Raw genomic sequence first — 26,534 nt, 5'->3', positions numbered from 1 at the left:
AAAAGCTGCTCCCTGATAAGGATCCACTTTGTGCCTTGTGAGTCTGGAACAATTTGTATTGTTTTGTTGTTTTTTTACAATCTATGGTATAAAGCGCTAATGCCGAGGATGAATCTGCCCCCACCTTTTTTAGGAATACCTTTTTTAAATAGTTTGTCTTTTTATAGTAACATGTCTTATTTATTTTAAAGATAAATATTTTCTGACAAATGTATTTATTTTTCTAGCTACGTTTTCTTACAGCATATAATACTTTCTCTAAAGATTTGAAATAAGTATACTTTTGTACAACCAGCAACTCTAAAGCTTTCAAATCTATCACAGTCTAAAATGTATAATATTTTTGCATTCTTATATTGTATAAAATAATGTGGGAAAAAAAAGGTATTCATAAACTATAGACCAACAGCCTGTTTTACTGTTTCTAATAATACAAAAGAAAAATCTATTTTTATATTGAATTGACATGCAATTCCTTGTAGCAAAAGCTGTTTTTTTATTTATTAACTTATTTTAATTATAAATATCGTCTCATATTTTTTGCACAATCCCATCACGTTTTTCTCCCAACACACAAAATATTCCTTTAAATTGACACACAAGTCAAAACTTTATTTAGATCCTTATCAGTCATTAGATCCTTACAAAATACAACTTTGATTATAATGTAAACAGTGCATATACTTTTACATTTAAGTTTACAAGCTTTCAAAATTAAATTTTTTTTAAATAATTATTTACAGTTTTAAATGAAATAGCCCAGATTTTTAGTGTGAGCTCAGATTTTGCACTACAATTTATATAAATATATAATTCTGTTTTCTTTTTCCTCACTCATAATATTAGACAGGAGACTGAATATAAATGTCATGTACGGTATGCTTTATCTTCTGTAATTTTTTCCATTAAGAGGCCATTTTCTGTCATTTCTGATGTCTGTCTCTCTGTACTGATGTTTACCAGAAGTTATAAAAAAAAATGATGTTTGAATTCAGATTTTTCTACTGATACTGATCTGATTGATATTCAGGCTTTACTGTCTATATGTGGTTAACAATATGTTGTTCTGTCCCTAACCATGAAGAAAATAAATAAATAAATCACAGAAACAATTAAATGGACACAATACCCTTTATTATTGTTGTTCATTTTACTTCACTCATACAATAAATAAAATTCATACAGAATTTTAACAGGATGAAAAATGTTCTCCGATGTGCTTATTATTCACAGAACCACAAGATAACCTGTGAGATGACTTATAAGTTACCGTTAGACACCCTGATAACATGTTCAGGATCCATGTTGACCTATAAAAACAGCCAAATGAAGTGAAGCCGAGATCTGAGTTCAAAGAGGAACAGTGGGGTGGACTAACAGAAATAGGACCAGTAGACAGGACTCCTGACTCAGCATCATTTTGTTCTACTTAGTGACCTGGTGAATGGCATGTGCAAGGTATCCCACATTTCCAGAGGTCACACCAGCAACGCTGATACGGCCATCTTTAGTCATGTAAACAGAGAACTCCTTTGTCAGACGTTCCACCTGAAATATAGTACAATTGCTACCATTAGAGCTTATACCTATATACAACTAGATAATGCAACACTTAATTAAACACACTACATTTAGTTAATTATACTAGTTTGAGTATGTAAAGGGATGTACCTGCTCAGGTTTGAGTCCAGTGAAGCAGAACATGCCAATTTGGTCAGTCACGTGTTGCCAGTTGTGAGTGGAGCCCTCCTTCTTCAGATTAGTCACCAGCATTTCTCTCATTTTAATGATACGGTCTGCCATACCCTTCACCTCCTCCAGCCTACAGGAATACAGTTAAGTATTAAAAAAGAAAAGAAAATAAGTATGAAGCTCTATGAAGGGAGTATGCAAGGATGTCTCACCATGTACAACGCAGCTCTGGTGTTGTGAGGATCGTGGAAGCGATGCGTGCTCCATTCATGGGTGGGTTGGAGTAAATGGGGCGAATCAGGATCTTAAGCTGGGACTCCACCCTTTTAGCCTCCTCAGCATCTGCGCACACCACCGTAAACCCTCCAACCCGCTCACCTACAATACAAACAGTCGTACGATTATGACTGTGTAGGACCTTCTGTTAGTCGTACATTAAAGAATCTGCCAAAGACAATCTACATTAACTACACTACTGTTCAAAAGTTTGGAGTCAGTATTTCTTTATTTTTTTCCCTTTTATTCAGCAAAGATGAAAATTGATCAAATGTGACAGTAAAGACAAATGTTACAAACACTTTTCTATTTCAAATAAAAATATTATTTTTAACTCTTTATTGATTAAAGAAGCCTGAGGAAATAAGTGTTACCGTTTCCATAAAAATATTTTTACTGTATTTTTGATCAAATAAATGCAGTCTTGCCGAGCATAAAAGAATGTTAAAATACAAAGAATTCAAATAAAAACACTATAATATCTTATCGACCCCAAAAACAGTGCATATAAGGTCTTTTATTGATTTTTGTTCATTGACTTGTTTTCTTAGGACACTGGCCCGGTTGCACAGACAGGGCTTAGCCTAAGCCAGGAATAAACCTTAGTTCAATTAGGGCATTTAAGTAGCTTTCATAAATGTTCACTAGAAAAAAAACATTACTGGTGTGCATCTTGAGACAAAACAATGGCACTGACATATTTTAAGATCTGTCAGTACAAGTTACTTTCAGTTCAAACAGCTCAAACATGCATTTTAATCTAGGACAAGCTAAAACCTTGGGCCTGTACCATGAAGCTGGATTAGCTGGCTAGCCAGGTAAGTTTCAGATTAGTTTGCACCAATCCTGGGTTTTAGGTACCATGAAAGTAACTTGACTTTTAGCGGTGTTCATCACCATAGTAACTTACACTGCACAGCTAACCTGCTCCGGGGCAGGTTATGTTCTGGTTTAGAGATCTCAAACTGAAATTGGACCAATCAGATGTGAGCAAAGTGAAACTGACACACTCAACACAATACAGTCACTCCCCCAGTTTCTCTTCCTCCAAATTAATAGGAACTATATGGTAAAAACCAATATTTAATGATGAAATTGTCTGATTTTAATGATAATTACTATTTTATGATTTATATATGGATTTGTATAATTATATGATCTATATTTTTATTAAATCCATTACACACACACGTTTAGTTTAACAGTTGTTAAGCATTTAGTTTCAATGCATATTTATATAGATCATATGTAATATAAATAAGGTGTAAATATTAAATATGACTACATGTGACCTTGTATGTTTGAGTTTGATGTCACTCATTCATGTGCACACACTCTATGGACTCAGGATCAAAGCCTGAGTTGACAGAGAAAGTTGATGATCAGCATCATGGTACCAACAAAGCCAGATTGGAGTGGTTTGGTTTTGTCAACTCAAAACTAATCCTATAACCCTGAGTTTGTTCAACTACCATCATGGTACAGGCCCCTTGTCTGTGAAACCGGGGTTTGTGTGTTATTTTTTGGCATAAATGGTCATTAGATGTTTTTGCTCTGCCATTAGAACAAGCTGCGTCTCACTAGCCTAAACAAAAGATAATATTCTCAATTCTGGCATGTATTTAAGGGACACACTGTGGTAAACTTTATTGACATGCTTTGTATCTTTGATATTAATTACATGCATGTTGTATTAATAATTCAGTGTCCAGTATGTAGATGTTTTATTTAAATACATTTTTAACTTGTAAAAAAATCTTTAGTGTTCTACTTTTTAATATTACTTTTGAACGAAAGAAAGAACATTTCAAATTTAGAATAGGTCAGATGACCAAATATTACATACATATTAGATTTTCACATTTGGAAGTAGCTCATATGAGACGTGAAAATTGATTTATTGCAATTTACATGTATACATCAGGATCTAATCTGTGCTGTATATTAGGTGGGGGTGAAAGGAAATGGTTTACGGTGTAACTGCAGCCTCTGACACACAATATACTCACCATAGAGTCCCATGTTCTTAGCAAAGGACTGAGACAGGAGGACATTGTGACCCTGCTCAATAAAATATCTCACAGCCCAGGCATCACGATCAATATCTCCACTAGCAAAGCCCTGGTAAGCCATGTCAAAGAACACCAGAAGTTTCCTCTTCTGCACATGTATATATAGAGAGAGAGAGAGAGAGAAAGTGAGAACAAGTGTGAACAAGGCTTTTTCTTACAGAATTCAAAAAAACAATATTTTTTGCTGTGCTTTTGAAGTAATGCCTCTGTAAAGTGAAAAAGAAGGTAAGAAGGATACAAACAAAACACACACGCACCTTAATGACGGCCGAGAGCTCCTTCCACTGCTCTGGTCGGGGATCGACACCAGTGGGGTTATGAGCACAAGCATGGAGCATGATTACACTGTGCTCTGGAATTTGCTGTAGGAAGAGAAAAAAATGAGTAAACATTTGGCCTATCTTAGATAGGTTCAAACTTTAGTAGCCTAATCATGTCAGTGGGGCTGTAAGCCGGGGACACACTTAATGACTAGCTGAAACACTCTAAGACTGAGCTTCCTTCGACCGAAGCATATTTAAATACTTACACATGGAACTTAAACACCAACTGAACGCAACTGGCTCTGACTCAGCACATTTATAATCGGTCTTACAACCATGAAGTGTGTCCCTGGCTTTAACCAAAATTATGTGAAAAATAGACCTAGAAAGGATTTTCAAAGGGTCAGGGTTGGAAAGATTTTTCCATGTTTGGGTTTTTTTTTTGCTCACCAAGGCTGCATTCATTTGATAAAATATAGAGTAAAAACAGTAATACTGTGAATCATCATTTTATCATTTATCATTTTTACATATTTTAAATTTTATTTATTCCTGTGATGGGAAAGCTGAATTTCCATCAGCCATTCCTCCAGTCTTCAGTGTCACATGATCCTTCAGAAATCATTCTAATATGCTGATCTGCTGCTCAAGTAACATCTTATTATCATCACTTTTAAAACAGCTATTTTTACCAATAAGTAGTAAGACAGTGATATTACCAAATTCACTATACACCTTATTGATATTGCATAGTAGATACAGGCAACCAGATAAACCCAGAATATAAAAGCAACATGCAGTTTCTCTTTAACCATTTTTCCATTATAAAAGGAAACACTTAACCATTTAGTGTGTTGTGTTCATATTCTGGTCTTATTAATTGGGTGAATATTGAATTTGATCTTTTAACATCACTGTTTTAGTACATTAAAGGCACTTTTAAGTGTTTTTCATGTTAAGTATTTTAGAATATCCCACTGTTTTTTGGACTAAAATATTGCAGCATTAGCTGTATATGGATTGTGAGTTGCCAAAGCTCAATTTTGATCAACTGAATGTGTCCTTGCTGAATAAAAGTGAATATTTAAAAAAAAAACCTTATTGACCAAAAACTGACTGTGTGGGGAAGTGTACTGTGTGGTGCTGGCTCACCGAGATGTCATCAAGTGCCCCAGTAAAATCAAAGCCGCAGGTAGCAGGATCATAGTAACGGTACGCTTTCAGCTGCATACCAGCATCACGGAAAATAGGGGTGTGATTTCCCCAGGATGGCTTCGGCAAGTATACATCCTTTGCTACTGAGTGGAACCGTGACTAATGTACAAAAATAAAGAAAAAGGTGCAAGACACTATAAGCAAATTGTCATTTGACAGAAGAGTTCTATTTATTTTTGCCTCTTCTAAGATGCATAATTCTACTGCTTGCCATCTGACCTTGATGCCAATAAAATCTCTTTCTCCTTAACGTGGAGATAATAAACATCTACAAACTTTTTGAGCTGAAGTAATTAAGAGAAAATAAAATACCAGGAAGTTGGCTCCAACCCGCAGAGAGCCAGTGCCTGAGATTGTCTGGACAGTGATGCTCTAAGAGAAGGGAAAAAAACAACAACAACATATTAAGTGTTTTGCTAAATAAACATTAATATGGTAGATAAAAATGATCCATGATGTAAAAGTAAAAACAAAAATGAAAGACACTGGGAACTAGAGACACATACTCACCCTCTTGCTTTTGAGAACCTCACTGTCTGGCCCCAGTGCAAGCTCAGCACAAGCCTTATTAAAATCACCCAGACCCCCAATGGGCAGATATTCTTTATCCAGCATCTTAGACGCAATCAGAGCCTCTGCCTAAACAAAAAAACTGCTTGATTTAAAAATGATTTGTAAAATTTTTTTACACAAAATGTCTTTCACAGAAAAACTACACAGTTACATATCTGAGAGTCATGAATGTAATTGGTGGATGCTGCTTAAACAGAGACAGCCTCTCAAATCACTGAGTTCAGGATGACTTTGCAGAAATACAGAAAACCAAATGCACATGTTAACACACACACCACCCCCAACATTTTGGCAATACCGTTGGAGCACACTGACACTAATGCAAAAACATCTGCACCCTTGAAAACTATTGGTCAATCGCTGACAAGCCCTCTATAAACTCTGATAAACGATTTAACTCTGGATCAAAGATAAGACCATGTTTAAACTCTCCCCCACGCGCTCATGCATGTGATGGCACAGAAAAAGGTGCATGCATACCTTGCGGACACAGTTGAGAACATATGGCTTGCCACTGTCGTCCCTGTATGCCCCCACACCCAGGTTCATTTTCTTAGAGTTTGAGTCACGTTTGAAGGCCTCTGTCACCCCAAGGATGGGATCAGGTGGTCCCATCTGCACCCCAGTCCACCATGAGCTAAAGAAAAAACAAAGCACAAAAAAAACATGAGAAAAGAGATCATGTTTACTTTAACCAAATATAATGCTAAGATCAACTGTTCAGCCTTGCCTATGGTGATCAAAATTCATGTTGCTAATATACTATTTACCCAGCTCAATTAGTGTAACTCTGAAACAATACACAAACTTCACTCCAAAAATCACCAGCCAGACTGAATGAAATTATCATTTTCAAACAAGAAATATAAATTTGAATACCTTAAAAGGCATCAATTAGATGAAGTCTAAGTGACCAAAATAAACAAACAAAAAACAGGGTATATGATTATTAGTTTTTTTAAGTTATTATAGTTTTTTTTTAAATTACAATAGGTTGACATGTTTTAATGTATATATTAAAAAAAATAATAATTCACATACTGTAGCTCCTCTATTCCTAGTCTGTCTCTATTCCTAACAGATACATTACACACTAAAGGAAAGGGAAAACATTAAAAAGCATTATATGACACCGTTAATACAATATACAGTGATAATGAACATGCACAGTGCGCACTGATGTAAACAACCAGTGAAGGAAACATGATGAATGAAAATGCACTTATTCTCAGAGTAGATGTGCATCATAAAGCTTCAACAATTATTGTAATATCATCACTTGCCTAAAAGGGGCAATAACCCCCACCCTCCCTCCTCACAAACCCTGTCCTATCCTTGCCGCTGCTCTGCTGCACTCCATTACGCACCGCAGTAATGCAAACAACTCAAATTTCACCTTTTTTAATAGAAAATAGACTTTATGAATCTTTTCAGTGATTCATAATTAAATAAATAATATAATGAATTCAAATGATTAATTCAGAATAAATTCACAGTTAAATGTGATAATTATTAGCAGTCATTTTTATGATTAAGAGTGAATGTTTGCATATTTAAAAAGTATTAAAGTAGTAAAAATATTATTTGTTAAGTTCAAATGAAGTGCTTTACATTAAATTCTGGTTATTTTACTGCTATTCTTTATTCTGTTAAATCCCTTTATATCCTTGAATTATTTAATTCCTTTAAATAAAAAGGACCGTTACTACTCATCCTCCCCATAAAAAAATTGGTTTGTTCTCTAATGTTCACAAAAAAAATGTTGGGGGAAACGCATTACAAGTAACATGAGTTACGTAATAAGATTACTTTTTTCAAGTAGCTAGTAACGTAACATTACTTTTTCACATTTATTGACTGACAGCTCTCCGGTCCCCATGTTGAGAGAAATAAAAAGCAGAGGGGTTGTGTGCACTGTGTGAATATGATGGTTATTGTAGTTCAAGACTAAACGTGAACATGCATTTACTCGTCTCACTTGCACGAAAACATTCAGTATTCCTCAAAACGAATAAAAACAGTGAAATGCAATCTCAGAATTTTACACAAAGCTGTAATTAAATATTTTAAATTACACAAATATACTTTATGTATTTAATCTCACTTTATTAACCAATATCTTTGCTGCCGACCTTCAATGATCCAATTCAACCATGATAAAGCAAAAATGACATTATATTAAATTTAGAAATTAGAGTGTTGAACTTCCTTCTGTATCCTATAATGGCAGCACAGCTGGAAAATTAGTTTGAGCTGCGCCCTCTGCTGTACAGGTGTAAATATGCATTTCCTTCAGCCTGAGGCTTATTCATTTCACTTTTGGTGTCAAAGGGCCTCAACATTTGCCGAAAATAAAACATTTTTGTTGTTATTAAAAAAACAAACAAAAAAGCAAGCCCAGCCCAGGTGAGAAAAAGTAACGCAAATGTAACAATTCTTTTCATAAAAAGTAATGCAATTAGTTAGTTTTTTAGGGAGTAACAATATTTTTGTTTAAGTTTTTTTAAAAGTAACTTTCCCCAACACTGTTCACAACATACTTGATTACGTCCTTGCAATAAAACATGCACATTAATGGCTACATTACAAAGCAAAAGTGATTTTTTTCTAACTTGTATTCCAAACAAAGATGTGCAATAAATTCACTACTTTGTTGCTAAATATGAAAAAAACTATTAATGCCATTTATGATAGCATCAGTATGCTCTACTACATCTTTGTATGTGCAGTAAAGTATGCATTTGAGGCCATGCACAGCCATGAGGAGTCAAAAGTCAGTCCTGGAGTCAAGTTGCAAAAACTCCTACTGCATAGCTAGTGTGTCACCAAGGTTATTTAGTCTGTGTGTTTTACAACACACTATAACTTGGGATCTGACATTACTTGGGAGCTTTGTTTGTTGCGTAAATTCCATACTTTAAAAAGATAATAACACAAAATTGTACAAAATGTCAGTTTATAATGGACAATGGGAAATGTAACATCAATGTAAAAATGGCAGCAAGGCCTCATTACTCAACAGCCCTATCAAATACGTGGACATGAGGCTGCTGGAGTGGCATAAGTGGCTGTCCCTTAGGAAAAACTTTAAATTGTACTAAATAAGGGTTATTGATCTCCATTCGCATCAGCTCTGCTTTGCCCTCCAAATGCGGTACAAAAGGACACAGACTACCATGATTTCTTGACGGAAGAATCCGGAAGCAACAGGGCCAATCAGAAAGCTAAACCTGATCGTTTCACCCAATGAGCGCTCAGGAAACCTGTACGTACGGTCTCCTAGTGAGATCAAAAAGAGTTGTGCACGCAATCGCGCAGAAGAATGCGAGTCATTTATCCAGTATACAAGATACAAAAAGTATTATCCCGTATCCATTCGGTCAGTATAGATGGACAGTTCCTAACAAAAATCAATGTAGAATATGGGAAATTTATGTTGAGCCTTTTTCGAGCTGAAGGTCAGAGGGATGCTTAAAGATTCGTTTAGTAATCATGGTAGAGATGCGCTGCACGTTATTTTTGTTCAATCTGATCCATTAGCTGCTGGAAATTGGCTCTAAGATGATATTATAAGAAGTACAATACAGACATAAGGCAACACCCACATGGTCTAATATCGTGAGCTGTATGAATCATTTCTCTGCCTATGAACGGATGTGAATGCATGCGCGCGTGATCGTGAGCACAAATCTGATGGCGTGAGTTAAAACAATGAATTTACTCCTTTTATATTATTCTGTTGGACTAAAAGCGGTCAAAAACATATTTTCTATACCGCATGTATTAAACTTCCACTTAAAGTACTTCCGTGTAATCCATTCTCTTTAAATGTTAACATAATTGTCACAGAACAGCACAAACAAGAAGAAAGAATGAAGAAAGACAGATTATTTTAAGTTTCTTACTTGGCTCGAATGGGAATGGCAGCCAAAGACGGCGTCAAACTCCCAACAGAGGATATGAACTTGGTCGTTTTGAGGAGAGCCATTGCTGCTGCTGCTGCTGTCGGCTGATGCACAGAGTGGGAAGCAAGCGGGCACGCGGTTGTCAGCGTGCAAGAGTGCGCGTTCATGAAGAAAAGTGCCGACTAGAGACAGCTCCATCTAGCGGTGGATGATGAGTACAGAATGATTGATTAGAACCAGAGCTTTTCATTTGGTTTTGTAAATAACAAACCGAGGCACTCAGATAGGGGTTACTTTTCTATATGTGTATATTTTGTCTGCGTATTTCTCTTCAGGGCACTTAAACACTGTTTTAAAAGGTGCAGTATAAATAAAGCTTTACTTAAGTACTTACTCTGCTCTGACATTGAATTACAGGGAATTTGTTGAAAAAAATATTTTTACGTTTGAATTGTCCTGGGCTGGGTTTCCCAATAACGATGTATCTTAGCTCTTAAGAGCGCTTTCTAAGTGCGAGGTTACGAACGCTCGCTGCAATTCCACGTGCTTTTCCCAAAATGCCCTTAACATGAACGCGCGAGAACGCGCTCTACGTGCTACTTAAGAGTCGCTGTCCGTTTCTCAAGTGCTGAATATTACCTTATAAAATCGTATCCTTTAACGTTTAACCTAATAATCGTCACCTGACGTGGTTTAAAATAAATAAATAAATAAAGATACCTTTCAAAAAGATTAAATTAATGTTCTTCTGGAGGAGGTAGAGCTAAACAAAGATGTAATTTTCAGACGATTTCTTTAAGCTATATATATATATATATATATATATATATATATATATATATATATATATATATATATATATATATATATATATATATATATGTGAAGACTTCAGAAGCAAAAACCAAAAAGTGCCGTCTGAAATGTTCTTCTAAAATGAGCATTTTTATCAAGCTTGTATGTTTAGATTCAGTAATTTCACTTTAATGGCAATTAATAGGTCATTTTCTTTTCCATTAATGTGAAATAACTGAACATAAACATAGGCCTACAAGCTTGATAAAACTGTTCATTTTATAAGAAAATTTCAGATGGCACTTAGAGGCTTTTGCATCTGAAGTCTTCATATATATACACACACAGTCAAACCACAATTTATTCAGACACCTTGAACATTTCATTCATTATTACAGATTATTCACTATAGTTTTTTTTTTTATTTATTTTTTTTAATGGTAGTAAAATATGACAAGATCTCAAATAACACTTTAGCAAAACATGTTCAGGTCAAAGTGTCTGAATAATTTTTGGTTCCAAATTTGTATCAATTTTACTGGTAGTCCACTGTATGAAGAATTTTTGGGCATAATATGTCACAGTTTACTTTATTGTGTCATTCTCACTTACATAAATTAACTATAGTGTCTATATTTAACTTAAATTAATTATAGTTTATATATATATATATATATATATATATATATATATATATATATATATATATATGTATATATATGTGTATATGTGTGTGTGTGTGTGTGTGTGTGTGTGTGAAATCAATCAAACTGTGATTCAGTGTTTTTGAAGTTAATATCTAAACTTGTTTATGTTTTAAAATTTAGTTTATAGTTGAAAAATGTCAGTCACTTCAGAAACATTTGGAAGAACTCCTATAGTATTTCATAGAGCTTTAGGCCATGGGTGGTAGGCCTATATAAAGCCTATATAAAGGGTATATAGGGTGACAGTAGTACAAATTATGTACTTCATCTAGCCAATTTCTACAGGTGTACAGACAATTTTTTTATTGCAGACATGTTTTATCAGCACTATTTATGACATCATGTGTATTTTTATTTTTTTATTTTCTTCCGTTTTCTTTTCATATTAAACAACAAAGAGGATTTAAGAGGAATACAGTCAAAACCTTAGCTATGTTATACACATTGCACTTGAATAAAGGTGTAATCTGCCGGTTGTCCTGTAGGTGACCTCATAACTCTGTCTTCTTACGATGCACTTAGGGCTTAACGATTACTCCTGAGCACTCGTAGATCTACGATCATTTTCAAGTGCAACTTAAGTTACGATGCTTTTGGGAAACAGACCTTAATATTAAGATCACTCGTACGATCGTTTTTACGATCAACTTAGGCTTACGATGCTTTTGGGAAACGCAGCCCAGAAAGACTTAAAGGGTTAATTCGCTATAAATAAAGGTGACTTGACTTGACCTAAAAATGAAAATAATGTCAAGTACTCACCCTCATGTTGTTCCATACCTGTAAGAGCTTCGTTCATCTTCAGTACACAAATTAAGATATTTTTGATGAAATCCAATGGCTTAGTGAGGCCTCCATTGTCAGCAGGATCATTTCCTTTTTCAGTGCCCATAAAGGTACTAAAGACATATTTAAAACAGTTCATGTGAGTTCAGTGGTTCAACCTTAATATTATAAAGCGATGAGAATACTTTTTGTGCGCCAAAAAAACAAAAACAAAATAACTTTATTCCACAATATCTAGTGATGGGCGATTTCAAGACACTTCTTCATGAAGCTTTGAAGCTTTACGAATCTTTTGTTTCAAATCAGTGGTTCGGAGCATGAATCAAAGTCTCTGATTTGAAACAAAAGATTCTTAAAGCTTCGAAGCTTCATGAAGAAGTGTCTTGAAATCGCCCATCACTAGATATTGTGGAATAAAGTCGTTATTTTTTACATTTTTAAAAAAATATTTTTTAATGTTTTTAGTACCTTTGTGGGCATTGAAAAAGGAAATGATCTTGCTGACAATCCATCAGATTTTATCAAAAATATCTTAATTCGTGTTCTGAAGATGAACAAAGGTCTTACGGGTGTGGAACGGCATGAGGGTGAGAAATAAATGACAGAATTTTCATATTTGGTTGAACTAACACTTTAACGATGTATTTCACACATACACACACACATGAAATACTATTACAAATTAAAAGAACTATTTCCTATTTGAATATATTTTAAAATGTAATTAATTCCTGTGATCCCTCATTAACAAACAGACACAAAAACACGTTGTCTATTTATACTCACATTATAAATGACAAAATTAAGACGAGCACAGAAATCCATTAAATGTGTTGAGATGAGATTTGGTGGCTTTTATATCTTCTCAAGACAGCTGATTGAATAACAAACTCATCTGTATTTGCTGTTATTGTCATTTGTGGAGGTCAGTGCTTCAATACATGTTTTTACGTGAATTTAATGTCTGTGTTTTAAATAGCTCTTACGTGTCCTGCATGTCTTGCACTGCATTTCAACACAGGATATAAATGACACGAAACTTGACTTTTGATAGGTAATTGAGGATGACGTCACACGATTAGCGGCGCAACAAAAAGTTTGTCATCGTCAGGTGATGTTTAGGTTGAATTCCGCCCGCTGATTGTCTTAGACGATGGTGGCCTTCCTGGCACTCGTCCATACGAGGGGCTGAACATGAAGGCTACCAGCAGTCACAACTGTCTGAGACTCTGCGTACTGTCGTGTTTGTTTGTGCTGTACTTATCTACGCGCGTGGCCGGAAACATGGCCTCTCCGTCACATTTTGGCGTCGCCAGTAAAGAAGTTCGCCGAAATCGACACCCAAAACAGAGGAACTCTCATTTTAAACCTCTAGTAGAAAGCCAAACTGAAGATGAAGGTATGAGACTTATGATAAGTCTATACAGGATAGCGGCGGATGCAGATGGACGACCAAAGCAGCACAAGTTATTTGGGTCCAACACTATAAGGCTGCTCAAAGCGTCCAACACGGAAAAGCACTTTCTCCCAACCTCAAGTGGTAAAGCACTCTTACCTTCTACACATCCTTTACAAGCACATCTAGAGCACATTATGACTTAGGTTATAGAACAGATGCTTATTTTGTCCTTTTTTGAACCCTTAAAATAAAAGTTCTTTGTTACCCTCTATTGTTCCATGAAGAACATTTAGCATCAATGGAACATTTTCATTGCAAGGTTCTTTATAGTTAAAAAGTGTTGTAAAAGATTATTAAAATATTCTTCACACTACACTCTTAAAAATAAAAGGTTCTGCATTGGCATATATGGTTCCATGAAGATCATCCATGGAACCTTTCCATTCCACAAAAGTTTCTTTATTGTTGAAAAAGATTCTTTGGAATTTTAAAATATTATTATTTTTTTAATTAACAATTCCTATAACTGATTGCTGAAAAGTTCTTTGATTAATCAAAGATGGTTGTTTTATGGCATTGCTGTGAGAGAAAAAAAAGCCCTGCTAGAACCTTTATTTTTAAAGGGTTAGTTCACCCAAAATGAAATGAAAATTCTGTCATTTATTACTCACCCTCATGCCGTTTCACACCCGTAAGACCTTCGTTAATCTTCAGAACACAAATTAAGATATTTTAGTTGAAATCCGATGGCTCCATGAGGCCTCCATAGGGAGCAATGGACATTTCCTCTCTGAAAATCCATAAAGGTACTAAAAACATATTTAAATCAGTTCATGTGAGTACAGTGGTTCAATATTAATATTATAAAGTGACAGGAATATTTTTGGTGCGCCAAAAAAAAACAAAATAACGACTTATATAGTGATGGCCGGTTTCAAAACACTGCTTCAGAAAGCATCGGAGCATAATGAATCAGCGTGTCGAATCTGCTGTTCGGAGCTCCAAAGTCACAGGACATCAGCCGTTTGACACACGATCCGGATCATGATTCGACACAGAAGAATCATAACACTCCGAAGCTTCCTGAAGCAGTGTTTTGAAATCGGCCATCACTATATAAGTTTTTTTGGCACACCAAAAATATTCTCGTCACTTTATAATATTAATATTGAACCACTGTACTCACATGAACCGATTTAAACATGTTTTTAGTACCTTTATGGATCTTGAGAGAGGAAGTGTCCATTGCTCCCTATGGAGGCCTCACGGAGCCATCGGATTTCAACTAAAATATCTTAATTTGTGTTCCGAAGATTAACGAAGGTCTTACGGGTGTGGAACGGCATGAGGGTGAGTAATAAATGACAGAATTTTCATTTTTGGGTGAACTAACCCTTTAAGAGCATGTTGTGCATTGTAGCCCTTGAAGTATTAAAAGAACTACTAGATGTGTATTTTTGAAATCTGTGCCCATTGTCTGATTATTTATTTTCATTTTCTCTCTCCTATCTGCAAAACCTGCGGTACTAGACCTTCAGTATAACTACACAGTGAAATATGAACTGAAAAACCTCTTGTTGGACAAACTAGTGAAGGCGTCTTTTTTGCACCTGAGGTCTCCTGTGTCATCCCGTCATCCTTTCATTTGTGAGGCAAGGGTCACGTCTCTTGAAGATCTTCCTGAATGTGGCTCTGTCACTATGGGTCCTCGAAGCCTGTGGACCGAATCGGATGTCACAAACCATGTGTCTGAGTCAAAAGATGGCCAGGTGTCCCTCTTTGCCCATTATCGATGCATTAAACCAAAGCATGCCAGGTCCATTACACATCGAAAATTCTTCCCACCTCAACACCATCTTCGAGCTCCTGTTTTGCTGCTCTTCTTGGAGGAGCAGCCTGTGGAATGGGGGAAGTACTTGACGCCCCTTTCCCTCCCCAGGACCCGTCGATCTCCGGAGCCCGGGAGCATTGTCTCTGACATCCCCAACTACAGGCAAGGACTGAACAGCGTGGCCAAAAACCAGTGCAAGCTGCACTCCTACCCTGTGACCTTCAAAGATTTGGGATGGGATCACTGGATCATTGCACCCCACAAGTACAACCCTCATTACTGTATGGGAGATTGCCCTCGTATCCTGTCTTATGGCTACAATTCGCCCAACCACGCAATCATGCAGACTTTGATCAGCGAGCTTGGAGTGGCAGATATCCCAATGCCCTCTTGCGTTCCTTATAAATACAAACCTATCAGCGTGCTGATGATGGAGAGGAATGGAAACATAGTTTATAAAGAATATGAAGATATGATTGCAGACTCCTGCACCTGCAGATGACTTTGGGCTTGGGGTCAGATCGGGAAAAGAACTGAATGGTGCTAAAGGACAATGTGAATTTGAACCAGCACAACTGAAGAACTCGACTGAAAGGAATGGTTATGTTTGGTTTGATTTGCCTTGTGCATTAGTAACAACATTCACACAGTGAGGTTTGTGTCAGACTTGAATTGTGGAGAGTGATCAATTCAGTCTCATCTCTCGCAGTACAGACTTTTTGGGGATGGAGGTATGAATTACTGGATTCTGATTATTGAATGAGTGACTATCATGTAATATTTCTTTTCTGTTCACTCTTTGTCTATGTATTTTCTTTGGTTTCTGTCTAGTGTGTATTAATGTGTCATCTTTTGTAATGTATTTATGGAGGGGGAATGAAGTAGGAGAATTTTGGCACTTTATTGAAGACACTGTACTGAAAAAGAAGAAAAAAAAGAAGCATGAAGGAGCCCTGTCAGTTGTTGCTGTTTCTCTTGTGTCTGCTGCATTTGTAACCTTTTTCTAAAAGCACGTATTGTGCCCATCATTGACAAAGGGCGCAGCCTTCGAAAGCAAGTGGAGAAAAGATGCTAATTTTGCACAACCTCAGTAAAGACATATGCAGTAAGTGTATGAAAGAGACTTTCATAGATGTATTTCTTAGAGGTGAAATTAAATTCCATGCACTGCACCTAAATGAATGTTTTAATGTCATGATGAAAGATGTTGAAATAAAGAAGTAATTTTGTAAAAGAAAAAAAGAAAAGAAAGCTTACTTACGTGTTTGTGTGGTCATTTGATTCTCTTTTGTTTGGTAATTCTCTTATGTTTAGATTTGGTCAGTAGGGGACACTCGCTCAGCTGTGTTTCCCAGTTATTAGTGAATGCAGGAATGCTGGTCTGAACTGGCTTTTTTGATGTTATAGAGCTGTCTGGTGTAAAATGTGGGTGAAAGTTCATTCAGAACCTTATGCAAGTGTTCAGACTCTATGCAATATCAGGACAAGATATGGAAGAATGTTTTGAAAATCCTTGTGTCAGGCTTTACATGTTATAATCCTCAGAATATGGTGTCTTCCAAGTGACAGGGAAATGTAAACTCTATAAGACTACCAGAGTACCAGAGACGCAGAAATTTAAAAGAAAGAGGTATAAAGGAAATATTTACTTTATTTAGCATTTTGGGCATGGAAGATATGTATGTTTTTATTTGCTGAGGAGAGTAGATATATAGTAAAGTTCAAAGGTTTGGGGTCAGTAAGATTTGTTTGAATTTATTTTAAAGTCTCTTATGCTCAAGGCTGCAAAATGTTCTCTATTTTAATATATTTTAAAATGTAATTTATTCCTGTGATGACAAATGAATTTTCAGCATCATTACTCCAGTTTTCAGTGTCACATGATCCTTTAGAAATCATTCTAATATGCTGATTTGCTGCTCAAGAAACATTTCTTACTGTCATCATCAGTATTGTGCTGCTTAATATTTTTGTTAAAACATTTTTTCCCTCAGGATTTTATGATTTATATAAAGTTCAAGAGAACAGCATTTATTTGAAATAGAAATCTTTTGTAATATTATAAATGTCTTTATTGTCACTGATTAAGGACCTTCCTGAAGAAAATTTTGTTAAAAAAAAAATCTTACTGACCCACATTTTTGAACAGTAGTGTATATATATATATATATATATATATATATATATATAATAAAAATCTAAAATGTATCAATATTTGACACTTCCTCGTTGTAGCATCCAAGTGTTCCATTTTCAGTACTCTGCTAGACTATGGCTTTTACAGTGATATATAATGGCATCTTTAGAGAGGAATTAACATACAGTAGTCATTCCAGCTGAATACATCAACTACATCTAACATTTTTTTTTTTGACAACATATTGGGAAAATGATGGCCAAACGAATCCCTGTGATTTTCAGTTAGAGCTCCTAGACAAAATTGTTTATATACACTATTTTATTTTTGTAGTAGACCAATGTAACGTTTTTTCATATTTAGAAAAGTTAGCAAATTCTATGAAAATGAGGAAGCCACAAGGGTATTCCGACCACAATAATTCCTTTTAAACATCCCACAATGTAAAAATGATGTAGATCTGGAAAAAGGTATTTCATATTATTAAAAATGGTCAGAAGCACAGTGGCCTCTGTCATTGACGTATTATGTTGAACAAGCATAGCAAACCCAGCACAATAAAAAAACCTATAAACTAAGGCATAACATAACTAAAGCAAACATTAAGTCAGAAAAGCTAACTTGAAGGAATGGGGACGACATCAATGCACCACAGAACATAAATGTAAAAATGGCTGAAAAATCTGAGACAGAGAGCTCAGATAACCCGAGAAGGACATAAGAACTAAATCTCCACAGCGCCACACAGTGTCCCAATGGTAGAACAACCAGCGAAAACAATCGAGAAATCAGAGGACCAGTTAGTGCAGCTCTGTCCAAATTTCTCCAATAAGATAAAGGAAGATGCACAGTGGTAGCCAAGGTTCTCAAAGACATGAAGACATGAAACCTAAAACTGAAAAAGGTTATGTCCTCAATAACTTGAGCAGGTAAAGCCATCAGCCCAACCCTCAGCAATTACAGGGAATGTACTCCTTGTTTATATGGAGCTGCCCTTAAAGGGAAAGTACACCCGGTAATGAAAATGTTGTCATCATTTACTCCCCATCATGTTGTTTCAAAACCGTAAGCTTTCTTGCAACGCAAGAACGCTTGAACACGCAAGAAAATATTTTGAGAAATGTCTGTACAATGGAAGTCAATGGTAATTAAAACAGTTTGGTTTAAATTGACAGTAAAAATGACATATTATTCATGTTTGGGTAAACTGTTTCTTTAACCGTGAGAATACAGCACGTACAACATTGCTAACAACACTTTTATCAGTTCGATCAGAAATATGGATTAAGGACTTTGTGTATGAGGTTTGGGATCACAAGCCAGATATGAAGGAAACCATTCACTTGCATTGAAACTGGATGAATCTGCAGAGGCCTTTTTCTCCACTTTGGTAACTGATAATTGTTCCCAGCAGAAACTGAAAAAATGTTTTTGTCTAAGTGCCAAAACTGACAAACATGCCAAATGGGTACAGCAACTGCTGTCCTTGACCCTGGAGCTCTGAGGGAATACTCTGATGAATTGTCATAATTTGATTCATATGGATAGATATATTGTTAAGGGAAAGGATATATACAGTGGTTCTTCCCCTGAAGTCGAACTCCGAAAAGTCTTCTTAAGGCTACTGGTGGAAGGAATTTAGTTTCTTATCTTTTTCAAATGATGGAATGTTCTATTGCTCCGTAATCCGTTGTTCAGTAGAAAGAACATTATCTCCAAAAACGCCTTAGGGTTTGTTCATTAAATCTACAGTGCCCTCCACTAATATTGGCACCCTTGGTAAATATGAGTAAAGGCGGCTGTGAAAATAAATCTGCACTGATTATCCTTTGATCTTTCATTAAAAAAAATTACTTCTAAATAAATTCTAACCTTTGGGAGAAAAAGCTCATTATGAAATATATGTTTTTCTCTAGTTCACGTTGGCCACAATTATTGGCTCCCAATTATTGCAATGTCCTTTTAACAGCTCTGATGCCTGATGAGTTTGGAGAACACCTGACAAGATATCAGAGACCATTCCTTCATAAGAATCTTTCCAGATCATTCAGATTCCCAGCTCCATGTTGGTGCTTCTTCTCTTCAGTTCACTCCACTCATTTTCTTTAGGGTTCAGGTCAGGGGACTGGGACGGCCATGGCAGAAGCTTGGTTTTGTGCTCAGTGACACATTTTTGTGTTGGTTTTGATGTTTGTTTTGGATCATTGTCCTGATAAAAGATCCAACAATGGCCCATTATAAGATTTCTAGCAGAAGCGGTCAGATTTTGATTTTTTTATCTGTTAGTATTTGAGAATCCATGATGCCATGTATCTGAACAAGATGTCCAGGACCTCCAGCAGAAAAATAGGCCCACGATTTCGAAGATCCAGCAGTATATTAAACCGTGGGCATGGGGTACTTTTTATCCCTGTTTGCACCAAACTCATCTGGTGGGTTTTAGGTGCCAGAAAGCTCTTTTTTCAGTTTCATCTGACCATAGAAGCCTTGTCAGACAACTGAATATGCTGGAGATTGTTTCTGGATGAGTGAGGAGGATTTTTCTTTAAACCCTCTCAAACAATTTTTGGTGATGTAGGTGCTGTTTGGTCATTTTTTTTTCTGACCCCAAGACTCAACTAATCTCTGCAATTCTCCAGCTGTGATCCTTGGAGAGACTTTGTCCACTCAAACTCTCCTCCTCACTTCACATTAGGACGATTTAGACACATGTCCTCTTCCAGCAGATTTGTACCATCTTTAGTTGATTGGAACTTCTTAATTATTGTCCTGATGGTGGAAATGGATATTTTCAATGCGTCAGCTTTTTTCTTACAGCCACTTTCTATTTTGTGAAGCCCAACAATCTTTTTCTGCACATCAGAACTACATTCTTTGGTTTTACTCATTGTGATGAATGATTAAGGAAACTTGGTCTCTGTGTTTCCTCATGTTTATTCTCCTGTGGAACAGGAAGTCATGGCTGAACAATTTCATGCTCCTAGTCACCCTGGTGTGCTAAAAAAAAATTTAATATGAATGGGAATATACTTCAGAGATATTTTACTCATAAGAAATTCTTGGGGTGTCAATAACTGTGGCCAATATGTATTGGAGAAAAACATTTATTTCATAATGTGAGTTTCCCCCCCACTTTCAATTGTTTTACTTCAATGAAAGGTTCAAAATTTGTGAATTTTTTGAATGAAAGATCAAAAGGATAAACAGTGCAGATTTATTTTCACAGCCGCCTTTGCTCATATTTACTAAGGGTGCCAATATTAGTGGAGGGCACTGTATGTAAATTGATTTCACTTGCATTTCATACTGCTAAATCTATGCATTCTTTCTTTTTTCCAGTGTTCATATGAACAGTGACCCTCAGAAGAGTCACGTCTGTGCAGATAGTGTTGGATAGAGATTTCCTGGTAGAATTGCACTGAAAAGCTCCCATGAACTTTGGAAACACATGATTCTGTTCACCTCATTTAAAGCTGATTACCCAACGCTGTTCAATGGCTAAAGGCATTTTTTTGTCAAGCTAGTTTTACATTTCAAATACATTAATCTATATATTTCAGTGGCCTAAAATAAGCCACACACTCAGTGTCCTTATTGACTATACAAGTGTCTTAACCTGCATCTTTGATGTGTGAATAAAATGAGTAATTTTCTGATCTTTTCAGCTTTTCATTAAATATGTTCAAAATTTGGGATCGGTAAGATTTTTTTAATGCTTTTAAAAGAAATGTCTTATTCTCACCAATGCAGCATTTATTTGATCACAAATACAGGAAAAACAGTAATATTGTAAAATATTATTACTACGTCTTATTATTAATGATGAAATCAGTTGCACTGCTTAATGTTTTTCTGAAAACCATGATACTTATCTTAGCAGGATTCTTTGATGAATAGAAAGACCATGTGAAATAGAACACCTTTATAACATTTTAAATGTCTTTATTGTAACTTTTGATCAATTTATTTAGTGTCCTTACTAAATAAAAGTATTAATTTCTTTCAGAAAAAGTGACCCCAAACTTTTGAATGTTACTGTAACTACCACAAGCATAAAGGGGAAAGGCCAGTCCTCAAAGAGTATAGTGAGCAATATGCTGTTTGACCTCAATAAACACTTAACCTGTATAAATTTAATGCAACATTGATCTGAACAAATCATGTTTGCCTCGCACTCAAGAAGAAACTTGCTTAACCTTGAGCTCTATCACAATATGACCAACACAACGAGCATGCTAGAAATGTTTAAAACAAGGCCACCAGCTTAGGAAATACTGGGTATTATTTATGTGAACTGATAATCCCAAGATGATAAGCATCATATCCAGTAAACACCATGAGTTAGTGTGGAACCTTTGTGATGAGCTGGATCAGAGGCCCGACTCATGTCTGACCCGCTGTCATCTTTGCTGTGACTTTTCTTTCAGTCTTTTTTCTTTCCTTGTTTTTGTCCATTTGTTATTCTTCATTAAAACGCAATCAGTCATTGTTCTTTTTCAAGGTCCCTGTGCATGTGTATATGATAAAAGGGAGCCAGAAGAACTCTGTCAAAGGAACTTTGAAGAAAAAGGATGTGAAAATTAAAATTAAAGCCTTAGGTTTTAAATCAGTGAATACCATTGCATAACTGTGTACATTGTACAGTTCAACAAACTGTGGTGAAACTGCAGATTTACATCATTGAACTCTAAAATGCTGATATGCACATGTCTAAAATATGGCTGATTTTTGTTCTTATCCTTCATTCTTCTCGTTCTTTCTTATCTTTTGCTTCTCTCAACTTTGGCTGCGTTTTCTCCTAGAGTCCCAGAGGACACATTATTCCAGTCACAAACATTAAGCAAATATGTGCCACATCTGGTAATGAAAAAGCAGAGAGACAGAGAAAGAAAGAGAGAGAGAGAAAGAAGAGAGAGAGAGAGAGAGAGAGGAATGAGGGAGAGGCAGTTGGTTTCTCTTTTGCTGACTGGAAGGTATATAAGGCAGTACATCGTCTCTGTGGTCAGTGTCACTGTTACAGCAACTGAACCTATTCACTCAGCATGCAGGATCACAGTCACAGAGGGGCTCTTCTAGCCTGGTGCCTGGTGTTTTTGGTGCTTTTCCAGCAGGTAATTATGATCAAGTTTTTTCATTTTTAATATTGACAAAAAAATAAAATTGGTTAATGGCTCTCTAAATTATTGACTTTTACACCGTCACAGTTTGTTGATATTTCTGTTAGTTCAATTTTTATTAAGTGTTACTTATTATAAGTGTCTCAACCTCATCTCAAGATTTCCAAGCATAATTTTAATACTGATTTACTTATTTATTGTTTTTCTCTTTTCCTTTTGTATGACTCAACAGTTCATCTAAAGCTCTTTTTTATGTATCTGACGATATATCTCTATAAGACTAATATGTTATATTTACTGTACTGTAACTTGATATTTGCATGTCTTATATGAGTGAACTTTGGGGTCCTGAAATTAAAATGTGTTCTGAGAAAATTATCTGTATTTCACAAGCTCCATTTATTGCCTTCACAGTTGCAAAGATCACTGCAGTTCACCATCATATTTCTTAGCAGTGATTTCTTCCAATAGTTAAACTCCTGAAACATAACTACATAAATACAGAATATGCAGAAAAAAAATGCAGAAATGGTTGTATAATTGTATCTTTATTATAAAATGGATATTAAGTTTTATTAGTGTAGAGCTCATTGACACATTGTGTGTTTCAGGTAACCTGCAGTCCTATGCCACAGTCGGACACACCCTCAACTTCTGTGCAGGAAATTCAAAGGTCACTGAAGAGAACAGCTCGAATGACCCCATTATGGAGGATCATGGGTACTAAACCTCACGGTGCCTACTGCCAGAACAATTATGAGTGCTCAACAGCAATATGCAGGTGAATGCACCACTTAAAGTCACCTTGAAATCAAAATTGAGAACTGTAATTTTTTTTTTATATATATATATATATATATATATATATATATATATATATATATATATATATATATATATATATATATATATATCTGTGTACATTATTATTATTTTTTAAAATCCAACTCCCCCTTCCTCTTGTAACGACATCTCTTCTCTTCTCTGATGATGTGTTTACTGACGCGAGGTTTTTTTTTTTTTGTCTTGCTGGCAGTATTTTCAGACTTTTAAACAAGAAATGCAAGAACTAATTCACTGATTCTTAATGTTTCTTTTCATCCACAGGAGAGGCCACTGTTCCTACAGCCAACCGATTAATTCCTAAAATGAAGACTCCGTCTTTGCTCTCTGACCTGATGTTTTTACACCATCATGCATGACAAGAGCTTGATTCAGTGAACAACAGGGCCAGCTGAATGTGCAATGCAGTTAATAATCAGTTAGACATATAGTCAAGGCTAGGGCTGACTCCTCTAAAGCCACAAAGGAGGCAATAGGCAATAGGTAATGTTCTGAGTATTGGGCTTATCATAAGGTACATAACTTGTGGACTTTTTTGAGAGTGCAAAGAAAAATCAACATAATCCTTGTAACCTACATGCACAGTGTAGGCTATTGCTATATCGAATGACATTTTTGATGGACTGATTTCAGGTGGTGCTGGGAAGGTGATACAGTGTATGTCAATGAAGAATGTCATTTTGGGCCAGTTTCCCTGAACCAGATTATATAGTCCATGTCCTGGATGTACCTGGAGTACAGTATGGCCCTTGCCACTAACAGCTCATCTCAGGACTAAGCTCAGTCTAAACATGGAAACTGGTCTGTAGTACTAGATCATGTTACTTGAAAGCTATATGCAAGTGAAGGCAAATGTAAACCATGCAGTGCCTTAGATCAACCCAAAAGTCTTTGAACAAAGACTAGACTAGAGAAAGTTAGACTACAGAAAAGGGACAGAGAAAGTGCAAAGGTTGCCATTATTGATTGTGCCTAGATATTATTAACCATTTGCCTCCATCTTTTGTGTGCTCACGTTTGTAGTATTTAATTTAAGACTCTTTTACCTGTCACTATTTATGTTGTTATAAGTGTGTCAACCTCATCTCAAGATTTCCAAGCATCATTTTAATACTGGTATACTTATTTATTGTTTTTCTCTTTTCCTTTTGTATGACTCAACAGTTCATCTAAAGCTCTTTTTTATGTATCTGACGATATATCTCTATAAGACTAATATGTTATATTTACTGTACTGTAACTTGATATTTGCATGTCTTATATGAGTGAACTTTGGGGTCATGAAATTAAAATGTGCCCTGACAAAATTATCTATATGTCACAAACTCCATTTATTGCCTTCACAGTTGCAAAGATCACTGCAGTTCACCATCATATTTCTTAGCAGTTGTTCCAGTAAAATTGTGCATTTAAAAATGTAAAGTTTTGTGACCTGAATAGACATCAGTCATTGTTTCACGCAGCACACAGCATCCATTTGGCTGATATGGCAGACTTAGAATTCAAAAAGGTTAGTCAAGCATGTGCAGTGCAGATTGGAGACTAGTGTTCAGAGACGTATAAATGCTAATTTTCAAATGACATTTTTTTTCTTTTCTTTTTGTTGTTTCTTATCATTGTCTCTGCGTGCCTTTCACGCACATTCTGAGTGACAAAGAACTCATAAAGACAAAGAATTTATACAGTCCCAGTTAAGTACATAACTAGTGAACTTTGTAATTCTTCCCGACTGTTAGAGTGCAAGTGCTAAACGCTAGTAGACCCATACCACATTCACGAGGAACACTAAAAAATGATTTTTTTTCTACATTCAAAATTAAGTCAACTATCTTATACGTCCCAACATAACTATTACTTTTCATTAATAAGGTATATATTAAATATAAAAATCCCCTGTACACATCAAAATAACAACATTAGCTGGGATAGAGCAATGATAAGCAAGAGGGAAATTATGTGGCCAAATCACTGCCCAGAAGCTGAGAGGCAGGAAGGTGAGATGATAAGATGATTATGGGAGCAGACAGAAAAAACTCAATTTTTTTAAAAAAATTCATAGGACACGAGATGAGATGTAAGGACCATAACAACTATTCCTTTAATCAAATGAATGGTCATTGAAATCTGACCCAGATTGAAACATGTTAGGGTGTGACTATACTGCCACTTAGTGGGACAGGAGCGAGACTATGAAATCACTGATTGAAAAAAAGACAAGAAGCCTATGCAGGGTTGTTGGTAACTTGTGCAAAAGGAAATAACTGAGCCTTCGTCTAAATGTTTATGCATGCTACACAACACTGATTCCTAAGGAGCCCTTAAAGGGACATGGTGGTAGAAAAAAAATGGGAAGGAAGGAAATTTTACTTGGTGGTGGAAAAAAATTTGGGATGGGAGGAATATTTTTTTTTTTTAATCTTTTGCATTCCCTCGCAAAGATTGCGTTCCTTGCGTTCCCTCGCAAAGATGTTTTGCGTTCCCACAAAGTGTACTCACTGTTATAATCATGATATCACTAAAGAAAATAATCAACAAACAAATTATGTTTTACAGCTTAAAGGGAGAGTTCACCCAAAAATTTAAATTCTTCATTTACTAACCCTCAGGTTGTTCCAAACCTGTACAATTTCTTTGTTCTGTTGAACACATAGAAAGATATTTTGAAGAAAGTTTGTAACCAGGCAGCTTTGGGGCATCGTTGACTTCCATAGTAGGAAAAATAATACTATGGAAGTCAATGGTGCCCCAAAACTGTTCAGTTTCCCACATTCTTCAAAATATCTTCCTTTGTGTTCAGCAGAACAAAGAAATTCATACAGGTTTGGAACAACATGAGGTTGAGTAAATGATGACCGAATTTTCATTTTTTGGGTGAACTATCCCTTTAAAACAAGTGTTTTCTGCAGATTTTTGTTCATTTTCT

General features: G+C 35.7%; 3 protein-coding genes across 4 annotated transcripts; 2 read left to right on the top strand and 1 right to left on the bottom strand.

Annotated features, from left to right (window-relative positions):
- Positions 1-1,123: 1,123 nt before the first annotated feature.
- Positions 1,124-10,143, bottom strand: got2b (glutamic-oxaloacetic transaminase 2b, mitochondrial). Of its 2 annotated transcripts, XM_067401928.1 has the most exons (12): positions 9,997-10,134; positions 7,133-7,184; positions 6,971-6,996; positions 6,572-6,728; positions 6,029-6,157; positions 5,831-5,890; positions 5,456-5,617; positions 4,298-4,402; positions 3,978-4,128; positions 1,905-2,070; positions 1,672-1,822; positions 1,124-1,548 (listed from the first exon to the last, which is right to left on the bottom strand). In XM_067401928.1, the coding sequence occupies exons 4-12, from the start codon at positions 6,704-6,706 to the stop codon at positions 1,426-1,428; spliced, it is 1,182 nt and encodes a 393-aa protein (XP_067258029.1). In that variant the 5' UTR covers positions 6,707-6,728; positions 6,971-6,996; positions 7,133-7,184; positions 9,997-10,134; the 3' UTR covers positions 1,124-1,425. The 2 variants fall into 2 exon arrangements, with proteins under 2 accessions (XP_067258029.1, XP_067258028.1); XM_067401927.1 differs by lacking the exons at positions 6,971-6,996; positions 7,133-7,184 and having other exon boundaries at positions 9,997-10,143.
- A 3,258-nt stretch (positions 10,144-13,401) lies between these two features.
- Positions 13,402-16,755, top strand: bmp15 (bone morphogenetic protein 15). The gene is made up of 2 exons (XM_067400661.1): positions 13,402-13,824; positions 15,214-16,755. Exons 1-2 carry the CDS (start codon positions 13,479-13,481, stop codon positions 16,014-16,016), a joined length of 1,149 nt encoding a protein of 382 aa, XP_067256762.1. The 5' UTR covers positions 13,402-13,478; the 3' UTR covers positions 16,017-16,755.
- A 5,873-nt stretch (positions 16,756-22,628) lies between these two features.
- On the top strand, positions 22,629-24,909 carry leap2 (liver-expressed antimicrobial peptide 2). The gene is made up of 3 exons (XM_067400527.1): positions 22,629-22,762; positions 23,380-23,549; positions 23,876-24,909. The coding sequence occupies exons 1-3, from the start codon at positions 22,694-22,696 to the stop codon at positions 23,913-23,915; spliced, it is 279 nt and encodes a 92-aa protein (XP_067256628.1). The 5' UTR covers positions 22,629-22,693; the 3' UTR covers positions 23,916-24,909.
- Positions 24,910-26,534: the final 1,625 nt, after the last annotated feature.

This window comes from Chanodichthys erythropterus, chromosome 11 (assembly GCF_024489055.1).
Source record: "Chanodichthys erythropterus isolate Z2021 chromosome 11, ASM2448905v1, whole genome shotgun sequence".
Classification (NCBI taxonomy): Eukaryota; Metazoa; Chordata; class Actinopteri; order Cypriniformes; family Xenocyprididae; genus Chanodichthys; species Chanodichthys erythropterus.
Note: the sequence above shows the minus strand (reverse complement) of the source record. Positions and strands in the feature narration are given on the sequence as shown.

What these genes read in the sequence shown, in the direction of transcription:
- got2b (XM_067401927.1), bottom strand. Translation starts at nt 10,079, where the DNA reads ATGGCTCTCCTCAAAACGACCAAGTTCATATCCTCTGTTGGGAGTTTG. An exon ending in GCCATTCCCATTCGAGCCAA is followed by an intron (nt 6,729 to 9,996) that starts GTAAGAAACTTA and finishes TTTTTTCTTTAG; the next exon opens with CTCATGGTGGACTGGGGTGC. An exon ending in CCAGAGCTGCGTTGTACATG is followed by an intron (nt 1,823 to 1,904) that starts GTGAGACATCCT and finishes GTATTCCTGTAG; the next exon opens with GCTGGAGGAGGTGAAGGGTA.
- bmp15 (XM_067400661.1), top strand. Translation starts at nt 13,479, where the DNA reads ATGAAGGCTACCAGCAGTCACAACTGTCTGAGACTCTGCGTACTGTCG. An exon ending in CTTTCTCCCAACCTCAAGTG is followed by an intron (nt 13,825 to 15,213) that starts GTAAAGCACTCT and finishes CTGCGGTACTAG; the next exon opens with ACCTTCAGTATAACTACACA.
- leap2 (XM_067400527.1), top strand. Translation starts at nt 22,694, where the DNA reads ATGCAGGATCACAGTCACAGAGGGGCTCTTCTAGCCTGGTGCCTGGTG. An exon ending in TTTTGGTGCTTTTCCAGCAG is followed by an intron (nt 22,763 to 23,379) that starts GTAATTATGATC and finishes TGTGTGTTTCAG; the next exon opens with GTAACCTGCAGTCCTATGCC. An exon ending in TGCTCAACAGCAATATGCAG is followed by an intron (nt 23,550 to 23,875) that starts GTGAATGCACCA and finishes TTTCATCCACAG; the next exon opens with GAGAGGCCACTGTTCCTACA.